Source organism: Cupressus sempervirens, chromosome 8, assembly GCF_028749045.1.
Source record: "Cupressus sempervirens isolate cs-2001-9-10 chromosome 8, ASM2874904v1, whole genome shotgun sequence".
NCBI classification, from domain to species: domain Eukaryota; kingdom Viridiplantae; phylum Streptophyta; class Pinopsida; order Cupressales; family Cupressaceae; genus Cupressus; species Cupressus sempervirens.
In genome coordinates, this window is record NC_143125.1 from 309,236,871 (window position 1) to 309,248,851 (window position 11,981).

The window sequence follows — 11,981 nt, forward strand, 5'->3', positions numbered from 1 at the left end:
CATTGTTTGTCATTAGAATATGCCCATTAATCCTGACTGGCTATTATGTAGACTTGATAAGCTGCATTGACAGGGAAAACTTAAGATGAAATGCACTTAGGAATAAATCATTGTAAATATATCTACAATCAACAACACTTAGTTTAACGAAATCCTAAACAAGGTTTTCCAATGCATTTTCAAATTATACTATCTTGGCATATTCCTCAAACCCCTTATGCGAACCGTTTGTTGATGGACACTAAAGTTCACCAACCTTACTAAATTATTCAATTAGACTATGTTACGATAATCTGCTATAATATTATTTTTGGTTTCTGTTCCTTCCTTTCTTGCTTTCTAAATTCCCATCCAGTGCTCTGATGTTGCTATCTCTATCTTCGTTCTGAGCTGCCAAATGTTCTTCAGATGCTTTAAGCATAAACTGCACAGTTTGCCTGGCAGCATTCATGCCATTAAAAGTCACTAACATGGCCATTTGAATCATTTTTTTTTATACCTTTAAACATTCTTTTCATACACAATGCATTTTCTTTTTATAACTTTTCTTTGATGTTTAGATTAATGTTTTCCATCATGATAAAATTTCAGAAAGTTTAAAAGCCCCATTTGCATCTTCTACAACCATATTTCCAAGATTAGGATGATTAGGATGTACATTATTATTACATAAAAAGATTACATAATTTTATTAAAATTGTGATTCAATCAGTATATAAAGCAGTTTCTTAATTTTCAATTCTGCCACCATTTTCAAAGTTTTTGGATAAGAATTGATGTATCCTAACTTATTTTTCCCAATTAAATCCCAATTAATTCTAGCGATAAGATAAATTTGTTAATGTCCAACAAGAGACCACAAGGGTCTAAGGGAAATAAGTACAACAGGGCAACAGCCAACCGTGGGAGCGCCAAATGGTGTCTGCTGAAAGAACTAGCAAGAAAACAAAGTACAAAACAAGGAAAGACTAAATACTCGCCACAGATGAGAAGCAGTCTAGAACTGAAGGATATACTCGGGGGCAAGTGTGTGCCATGGATCATTTCTGAGAACCGCTGGAAATGGGGTGATGCTGCCGAGTGTGTCTTCTCCGAGGTCTCATAGATCTAGTGTGACCTGAAGGAGGGCTGAGTGACCGCTTTGTTCCTCGGATGGGAGTCACAGTAGTGAGGAAGGAGGTGATGAGCTGATCTGAAGATTTTTACTACTATTATTTCAGTAACCTCTATGCTGTACCAATCATACTGGGGGCAACCTTCTCAATAAGCCTGACAATTACATCCTTGGCAGTATTCATATTGAGGCACTTAGGCCAGAGGCAAATCTTCAGTCATTCCCTGCTCATGATCCTCTTCACAGCTGTGGCACCAAATGGCCAATTATGGCCACATGAGGTCATCACCATCTTGGACTATTTACCACATTTAGATCTATGTACCACATTTAGATCTATGCATGATTCTGTCATGATTGAATGATACCAAGAGTAATTTGTTGCCCTCTGTTGGAAGTGTGCATCCAACCTGCTGTCACACCTGCAGAAGCAAGAGGACAATGTTGATTAGAGGAACAAGAAACGGTCTTAGACTCTTAACAGCAATTGTATACTAGCATAATCTTACCACGGGTGGTGTTGAATTTTGACTGTTGATTTTGCTTTTTTTTGATGGAGGGTTCAGACCTGCGAGGCAGCCCAGTGAGGCATGAAGCCTGCGAGCTACCAACCGGCAAAGGCCACCACATAGACTTTTTAGGAACCCGATATGGGCCCACTCGTGCCCGAAACCTCTTCGGCTTAGAGCCAAGGACTGAGGGGCATTCACGCTGTCAAAATCACCTGGGGCACGAACCCGGCCTCATCCCGTATGATGTCGGAGCCTTGCACTCAGCAAGACTTGATCCCTAGTGGGCTCTTTGTGAGCCATTCAACTTCACCAGTAGACCAAGGGCCCATTGATGACTTTTGATCTTATACCTAAAGATGATTATCGTTTCAATATGTTGCAAGCTTCCAGCTATCATAAAGGTATCATCATATCTTTAGAATTCAAGTTATACAGGGCAAATGTTTGTGGCAGACTTTTCTGGGCATTTCCGGGCACAAAATGTACCATAATCTGATTCTGAAATGAATTTCCTGTGGGTACACATCTCCGATTTGTGTTTTAAAATGCTGAAAGGTTTAGTGATCTAGTTTGATCTTTTAGATATTTTTAAATTTAAGTCCTAGACTGCTGATAAGCATATTCTGAACTTATCTACCATGAGATTCTGGTGTGATCTTCTTGATGCAGAAACCTGAATTCAAATTAGAATGATATGTTTCAAAATTTGCGATTTGTAATGGTATTGTGTAGCATATGTATAGGCATATGACATACCAAACCCAATTCTATTTTTAAGCTACATATATAGATATGTACATACATGTGTGTGTGTGAATGCACCAGAAATGTACCAACCCCCTACAAAAATTTCTTCCGTACCAGCGTTTGCAACTATCAAAATTCAGAGTTTGCAAGTGGCAAATTTGGAAGGTACCCAGATCATGAGTCCCAGAGCCTCAATTCAATTGAGTCAGCTTGAGAATCTCTAAGTCTGGGTGAGTCTCAACTGAGGTTTGTCACTATGCTTCTTGTTAGATACCACTCCTACAGAATATAGGAGTGTCAATTTTAAAGGGAGACTATACAAGGCATCGAGAACACACTCATTCACACAATTAGACTTTTTCTTTCCTGAAACACGATATACTCTTATCATTTTTAATATACTATGATACATTTAAAGCTCTCATTACTGACAGACAACATACTTTTAGGAAAATTAATTGTACAAAAAATTATGATTCCATATATATATATATATATACACACACGTGTACTTTCAAGCCCTTCTTTCAAATATAAATATATACATACACTTTCAAGCTCTTCTTTCAAGATTTAAGAAATTAAATGAGGAATCATTCCTTAATGTATATACCCACGCCCAAATAATTAAGCAACACATTTCATACAATAAGAATTTAAATAATAGGAAATATTGAGTAGCATGAAAATCTTCCTCAAAAACCTTTAAAATAAGTGAAGGAGGCATCCTGGTTATTCCCAAAACCACTCCTGTAAAGCTCAATAACTCCCAAGAACACTCTCTAAAACTCAAGGATGCTAAGTTTTTGTGTCTTTTAAGTGTTCTATTCCTCCACTTGAAATGACATAAATAATTCAAAATGAGCTAACCCCTTCTCACTAACTCACATCAAAGATTAAATAAGACAAGTTTTGAAATACTGACCATTGAAATAGTGATGCATGTCCATTTTCTTTGTCAAGAAAGACCAAATTCAACAAAGGAAACTATAGGGTTTGAATGACTAATTCAAAATTCAAATAATAAGGTGATTCAATAATAAACATTATTCAATAAAAACATTAAATACTCTTTTACAACAATATATACTTTTCTCTACTTCCAAAATATCTAATTACAAATTATTGAATGCGTTCTTACGTGCAATTTGTAGATTACACATGGTTCATAATAGCTAATAAATATAGTAGCCTTTGCAAGTGGACGAGATTTCCACTTAGGCCTTAATCTGGAAGTTTCCATTTAAATACATCGTTTTTAACATAAATATAATATATGACATTCATATTTAGATATCATTGCTCTCATAAATTCCATCTTATTGGTTAAACAACTTGTTGATATGATGCATGGTGTGTGCATGCATGGAAATGTTAGTAAAGAGGATAAGCATATAATTTTATAAACTGTGCCTACTCATACAATAACATGTGAACCTCAAATGATGTTGTTGACGGAGAAATTTGGTTGCTCATTAACCCAACACCATACTAATAACATATGGAGATGTGATAAGGAATGAGACCAATAACCTTAATTTATAGGTTTTGAAGAGGACAAATGGCTGGTCAAGGTTGAAAGCTCATGAAGGGTTCAAAATGAATGTAAGGAGGTGAGCTGGATTGAACTCATAGCCTTGTGACAAGTGGCAAGGCATGAGGAGCTGTGAAGGTGTTCTCACACATGTGAGAAACATTGGGAAAGGGTGATGGTGACAAATGGAAGCATGCTTGGGAGTCATGCAAAAGGTGCGTGAGGAATGCAGGGGATGAATGGCAGAGTAAGGTGGCTACATGTGTGAGCATCAAGAGTGTGACACCTTTTGGATGGGGATTGGGAATTTAGAATTGAAGGAAATAGGCTAATGAAGTTAGAAATGCTGGAGATTAACTAATTAAGCAGGGACTAATTAGTTGGGGGGATTGTGGATGGAAATAAGGGTATTAAGTTATAGGTTATATTTAATTAATTAATATTACTTAAAACTTAGGCTAGGACATGTTTAACTAATAGTAATGAAACAGTAAAAGAAAGGGATAATATAATTAATAAATTAAATAAATTATATTAAAAGCTAATAATAATCAACTAAGCTAAATATAATTAATTATAAGATTTAGGAGATCAATTAGTAGACACAAATTAATAAGTTTGTGAAGACAAATTTTGGGTTTCTCCAATGTGCTTTGTAGAGGGGCAGAGCCTATGAAAGATTTGCAAGATTTGGTGGTCACCTTTTGTGCAGCTTCCATTGGGATCTTGCAAGGCCAATGTTCATATTTGTTTGCCCTTACAAAAGAACGAGTTCTAGAATCTCAAAGGAACATCACAATTATTGGCTCAATTCATGCGTCCCGCAATTCTAGCTTCACATCCTATATGTCTAGAATTTTTCTGACCAGTTCCCAACTTCCTAGCTGATTTTTGTTTCATTTCAGTAGTCTTTGATCTCCCACCAAATGATGCTGCTCTATAGTACATGTTGGTATGTTTTTCAGTCCAGTTGGGCATTTTGTGTTATTTGAGGATGTAATATCAATATCAAGTTCTAGGAAAATTTGCGCATTTGACTTTTGGTTTGGTTTTATCGTTCAAGAGAGAAATGATGGTCAGAGTAGAAACACTTTTCATAATTTCTTTTAAAAGCTGTCCATATATGATTGTGGTGTTGTTGACTTGCTACATAGCATCAAACAAGCTTTACCTAGAGGAGGTGTTGCTGTTTGAGTCATTTCTTCTTTCAACTGACTAATATTTTAATGGGATTATTGGTCTCTTAAATGTTATGTCTCCACATGCCTATGCAGTTGCAGCACTCTCAAAGGTGTGACATTCATTCTTTAGGACACCATGAACTGAATTATCTCAAAGCTATTTTGGAAAGATTGCTTGAGTTTTCATGCAATTCTGGCTATTAAGCAATCATTTTGGCAAATTTTCAATCGACCATTCCTCTAGTGATCATAATACTTAAATACTGAGAGTTAAACACAATCTGCTAAATTCTATTCTCACAAAGAGTACTGATAAATAATGTTGTAACATGTAGAATCTAGATACATCCTAATGATGGAGAAGATCCCCATTTATTTTAATCAGAGAATCTCTTATTGGAGATGGTCATGTAACTGAATTGACTTATTAGAAGCTTAATTCTGAGTGGAGTGTTGTTATCTTATCCAGACAAACATGAAAGAAAAAATATGCTAGGATTTCATTTACACACTTAAATGTGGAGACAGAGACTGGGCAGGTTATCCACTGTAGACTTGAATGAGTTCTGAAGATGGGAGACCAATAAGAGACATCTCTTGACGTGTTAGTCTCCTACTTCAAATAGAAAGATAAGAAAAAACAAAAATGATATAGTCTAAGGCCTTAAGATTCAGAATCCCTCATCCAACTAATTACATATTCTGAAGATCCCTATTTATTTTAATCATAGAATTCCTTAACTGGAGATGGTCATGTAACTGGATTGATTTACTAGAAGCTTAACTCTGAGTCGAGTGATATAATCTTATCCAGACAAAAATGAAAGAAAAATTCCTAGGATTACATTTACACACTTAAATGTGGAGACAGAGACTGGTCAGGTTATCCACTGTAGACTTGCATGAGTTTTGAAGATGGGAGACCTATAAGACATGCCAGCTTCCTACTGCAAATATAAAGCTAAGAGAAAAACAAAAATAATATATTCTAAGGCCTTAAAATTCAGAATACCTCATCCAACTAATTAAATATTCTAACAGGACAATCAGCAGGAAATGGAGAGCATGAAAAACATGTAAGTTTTTGTTACAAAAAAGTGAGCAAGCTTTAAAAAACTTCAGATTTTGGCAGCATAAATTTTTAAGGGAAGTGATTATGCAAGAGGACCTTTAAGAGGTGCAAACTTATTTCATATATAATCAAATATTAATGACAATTCAAAATGATTTAAAATATCCATGATAATCACAAAGTACCTGTCTTGTCCCCACAATTATAGAAGAAGCACAGCATTGTTAAACTTCAGATCATTGCCATTATCCTAGACAAACAGATAACAAGAGCAGCGATTATCAAATTTATAGGTGACATTACATGTCAAAGTGTCACGCCTCTACCAAAGAGGTTATCAAGATTGCAGCCTTGATCAATGTTATATCACAGCAATTAGTAGAAATTGCAGTCTATACTAATTCATGGTCACCACCCTTGAAAAAAAAAAACTTAGACTGAAAGATCCTTGTGATTCATAGAGGATAGATATAAATTAGAGAATTTAACAAGGGTAGCGATCCCTTACAGTTAAAGGAATTTAATTAAAGTTAAACTACAGTAACATTTTGCAAGGCAGTAGTGTGATGAAAAGGTGCAACCCTTCTTGTTAGAAGATATAAAAGGGAGAACAAATGCAATGGAGGAAGATCAGATTTGATATAAGTGATTTGCATTCAGTGAAAAAAAAGCAGTCTTGTGATCTAGCAAGTGTTGCAGTGTGCAATGTTGTGGTGATATTGTCAGTTATATTTTATAATCTCTTTTGTATTCCAATATATTATACAGATAATAGTGAGAATCACTAATCCATCTAGATTATTTAATTATTTGTTTAATCTATTTATTCTCCTACAAACAACCATGTAGGGGTTAGTAAGAAAATATGACTGAGGGGGTAGAGATGGGTTCCTCATCTAAGTAACCATTCCCATTTTATATGAAAAAGAGTTCTTGCTACTTGTGGGCCAAAGGGATGTTAAATCAGACCCTTGGGCTAAGTTGTGGTGAACGTTTTAGGCACCTTGTCATGTGTTCCTTTAAAATCTCTATGATTGTTGGTTGTTGGAAGTGAAACTAAAGAATAGCAGTCATATGGGTTAGTAAGGAGACATGTTTGGGAGGGAAGACACAGGGTCCCCATCTAAGTAGCTCACCCCATGTTGGATGGACAAGAGCTCCTGCCACTTGTGGGTCAAGGGGTGTTATATCATGCCCTTGTGCTTAGTTGCGGTGAATGTTTCAGGCACCCATTCTTGCATTCGTCTCCAATCGCTATGACGGTTGTTGGAAGTGAAACTAAAGAATAAATGGGTTAGTAAGGAGGCATGATTAGGAAGGTAGAAATAGGTTCCCCATCTAAGTAGCTCATGCCATGTTCAATGGGCTAGGGTTCCTGCCACTTGTGGGGCAAGGGGTGTTATATCATGCCTTTAAGCTTAGTTGCGGTGAATGTCCAGGGCACTCAATCTTGCTCTCCTCTCCTTGCAAATGAAGCTATAGATAATGTAATGTTAATTGCTTATTTACTTCAAAAAAGCTCAATAGGTATTAGACAATTTAATTATAGAATAGTATTCGTAAAAACAAATTATGTTGTAGAATTGTTACTTTGGGCAAAAATTAGGTAAACCCAAATTTGGGGACATTACAGTACTGAGCTGAGTATTCGGCAAGAATATGTATTTTTTACCTTGACTGAGCAGCAGACTTGGGAATCGTGCAGTGTGTAAACTTTTCTGAATTTTTTTACCCAACTTCCACTGCAAAGTATGCTCTGATCTGTTTAACTGCAGATAAATCTTTTTGGAAATCCTTGTTGCAGACTTCACGTGTGAATTTGTTGCCCTCATGACAGTTCTCTGTGCCAAAACTATTCCTTCTGCATCTATGCATAGCTCTCATTGCTGAAGGAACCAGGAGAATAAAACAGTTTAAATTTGAATAGTTTTGATTTAAATGTGATAATAGCACAGGATAGTAGCTTTGGAACTTTTGCAGTTATGTCACAAATTAATAAGTTATAGATGGTTACAGAGGAAAAATAATAATATCACACTTTAAATATGCAAACAACTCACACATAGACACATATGTGTATATGTATATACATGTGTATATAACATATATTATATGCAGTTGTACACACACACACACACACCCCTATATATAGACACCTAAGTTGCTGAATCATGGGACTTTTCCAGACATTTCTGGGTACAAAACGTACTGGAGTCTGATTTTGAAACGAATCTCCTGTGGGGACACATCTGGGATTTGTGTTTTTAAACGCCAAAATGTTTAGTGATTCTCGTTTGATATTTTTGATATTTCAAAGACCTAGACTACTGATTAGCGAACTCTGAAATTATCTATCATATCTTTTTGATACAGAAACTTGAATGTAAATTAGAATGATATGTTTCAAAATTTGAATTTTGTAATGGTTTTGTATAATATATGTATAGTTATATGACATTCTAAACTTTCATCTCTCTCTCTCTCTCTCTCTCTCTCTCTCTCTATATATATATATATATATATGAATGTACCAAAAATGTACCCACACCCATTTCTGATTCGGCAACTTAGATATACACATATACAAACATCCATACACAGATATATATAAATACACACACACTCTCTTATACGACCTTACACAAAAATATTATATGGGTGTGTAGATGCTCTATATTTATTTACGTGTATAATCATTTATGTTTCCCTGCATATGTATGTATATTGCATGTTTTACTGTGTATATATATTATACACACTCTGTAAAATATGTGTATATATATGATTGGACAACAACACATGCCTGTTTGTTTGAGTTCTGGGAAAGTACCTTTTTATTTTCTGTTGCTCGGTGGAAGTAGTAGCGATGTGATTGCTACTTTTGTTGGCTGTTATAGTAGCTTCTTGTTTGTCTTGAGTTTTGGGAAAGCTCCTCTTTATTTCTGTTGCTAGATGGAAGTTCTAGCAACTGAATTAAGTTCTAGCAACTGAATTAAGTGCTTTTACTGGCTGTTGGCTGCCATGTTTAAAACTACAACCTTCTTTGTTTACAGTCTATGTTAATTTTAACTGTGTACATCTGTATACAAATGAACGTAGTATATTTGATTTCTGTGAGAGTGATTTAAAATCTTAAATAGAAGGTAAGCATTTTGTCAAAAATTAATCTTAATACCTATTTGAAATTTATGGTTTTTTAACTTGCCAAGTTGTGCCAGAGCTCTTGCCTTTGTTTTTGTTTTGGGACTTCGAATCTCAGAGTCTTTGTTGACAGACTCTGAGCCCTAGTGTAACATATAGTTAACAAATCTGAGTCTTAATACTATGCTTTATACATTTTGGAAGTTGTGTTTGAGTGTCTGTCAGATTCTCAACAGGTACAATGTATCATTATTCTGCAAATGATATTCCCATTCTCCCACTGGTCCCTGTACTGGAATATGTACTCGCACAACTTAATTCCAATGCTGTAGTGGACCCATAATGAGGTTGAGAGTATTCTTCAGTGGGCTTTTATCAAGCTTAACATAAAAGTGGTTTATCACCTTTACTTTCTATTCAATTCAGAAGTCGTAATTTATTAAGAATGAAAAATTTTCAAGACAAGAATGCTGCTTTCTTGTCAAACCCATTGAGCGTCATAACCTTAATGTCCTGAATGATTCTTGATTTTAATAGGTTTTGATTTTCTATTAAGGGCATTCCAGATAAATTAAATTGTCATTTCATATTTTCCTTCTTGAAAATTTGAACAGTTAAGACTTACACAAAATCACTGGTTAGCTTTAAAATTTCATATTTTTTGGGATGTCATTCACAATTTGGTTTGTCATGCTGTGGACTTCTATTAGTTGACAGCGACATGTTTATTTTGATCTGACAGGTTATAGTAGAAGGATGCCCAACAGAGGTTTTTATACATGTTACAGTTGATAAGTGCTGGGAACTTGTGCAAGAGAGATTAAATCAAGAAATCAGAAGACAGCGCAGCCTTGGCAAACATAATCTTCCTTCTTTGCAACCCCCAGGGAGCCTAAATGGTCTTGAAATGTTTGGTCTTGCATCACCTTCAGTAATTCAGGTATGCCTAAGGATCAAGTTGTATAGAAGTGTGCTAAGAATTATATCTCTTATAATTTCAGTATTTTATAATGGGAATGACTGTTTCATTGATCAATTAGCATCCTGATTGGTGCAACTGTTTTATTACAAACTGACAGGCCATTGAGAATCTTGATCGTGATCGCAAATGTTTAGAGTATTGGGCTACACGATCAAAGAGAGGAGTCAAGACATATCCTTCTGAGAAGACTGATAGTAGTGAGGAAAGAAACAAGAGCTTTAACTCAGAAATTGGAAAAGATTGTAGAACTGCAGCGTTGAAGAATTTGCTTGCGACAATCAATAATCACCATGAGTCAAGTACAGATAATCAGCATCAAGGGCAATTAGAAACTCAAAATCTTTTGTCAACTGAAAAGGTACATACAGTGCTCAAGGGTTTGTTCAAAAAAGCAAGTCCAGATGAGCTGTGGACACTGCATAAAGTTTTAAGCAGCCAATCATGGAACTCCAATTGGAAGGCAGCTTTTATGGCTCTAGTAGAAGAACTTCAAAACTTGTGAATAAAGAAGGCTAATTCTGGTCTCCTGAAATTTTTGGCAGAGCACTCCAAAAGCTCATTTTCTTTGTACATCTCACCACATTCTTTGTTCCAACCATAGGCCGGATGCTAGTTCTCAAGTAGCATTTTGAATAGTAGTTCTCCTCAAATGACACCTGTATTCATTACTGGGTGCCTTTCCTGGTGCATTATGCTGCTACGCTAACAAGAAGAAGTGCCTGAGGAGAATTCTAACCAATTCAAAAGGCTGGTAAAATGTATTAGATCAGAACATTTAGCAGGAGCACAAGCTAGCAGTGTGCCTATAGGAATTGTAAAGGAACATATCTACCTAACCCATGCTGATCCACCACCCAAAGCCATGATTGCTTGGCAAATGCTTTTAAAGGCACAACTGTTTTGATGTGATTTTAAATGCGTACTACAATCTCATCAGTGTACTTTTGATGCCTGTAACTGATTAAGCCTGTAACAGTAACCAAAAATAATTGTACAGTACACAATCAATGAAAGAAACATTCTTAGTCTTCTATTAAGCACCTAAAGCAGGCCTTAAAAGTGCAAAAGACACCATCACAACAAATGGGAATGAAAATGCTTTATAGTCCTTCCAATTTTGTTGTAAGACTACAGTTTTCGACTCGAGCACTAACAAGAAATGTTCATCAAATTTTGAACTTTTATTTTGGAGAACTGGTATTTACCCATTTGATAGCAGAATTTTGGGGCTGTAAAGGAGATTTAGGTATTTATGATGATATATATGCAAGGAATATGTTTTCATAAATAATTTGATTGGCCAAAAATGAAAGCATATAAAGTTGATAGTTGTGGATGCCTCACTTTCATTCCATTGCAGTCCATCCATTTTTATCATAAGATTACAGTGTTCGACTCCAGCACTCAAGAAATCTTTATCAAATTTTAACTGTTATCTGGGAGAACCTACTATTGACACATTGTAAAGGTACTTACCCATTTCATATTATATTTTCATTAATTCATGTATAACAACTTTACATTAACATTTAGTTCTTGTTGAACTTTCACATTACCAAAAGAAACTTGCAATAGTTTTGAATTTTTAGAGATTGTTTATCTCCATATAAAATTCAACATGTACCATTTTTATTCTAAGATAATTTATATGGTAAATTCAACATGTACCATTTTTATTCTAAGATAATTTATATGGTT

At 35.3% G+C, this 11,981-nt stretch overlaps 1 protein-coding gene across 1 annotated transcript in view; it reads left to right on the plus strand.

The window, feature by feature from the left end:
* Positions 1–11,314, plus strand: part of LOC149542635 (putative lysine-specific demethylase JMJ16) — a 30,947-nt gene extending 19,633 nt beyond the window's left edge. The window contains exons 11-12 of the mRNA XM_089797517.1: positions 10,044–10,241; positions 10,381–11,314. Coding sequence (XP_089653643.1) covers positions 10,044–10,241; positions 10,381–10,785 — 603 coding nt within the window. The 3' untranslated portion in view covers positions 10,786–11,314. The remainder of the gene's footprint in view (positions 1–10,043; positions 10,242–10,380) is intronic.
* Positions 11,315–11,981: the final 667 nt, after the last annotated feature.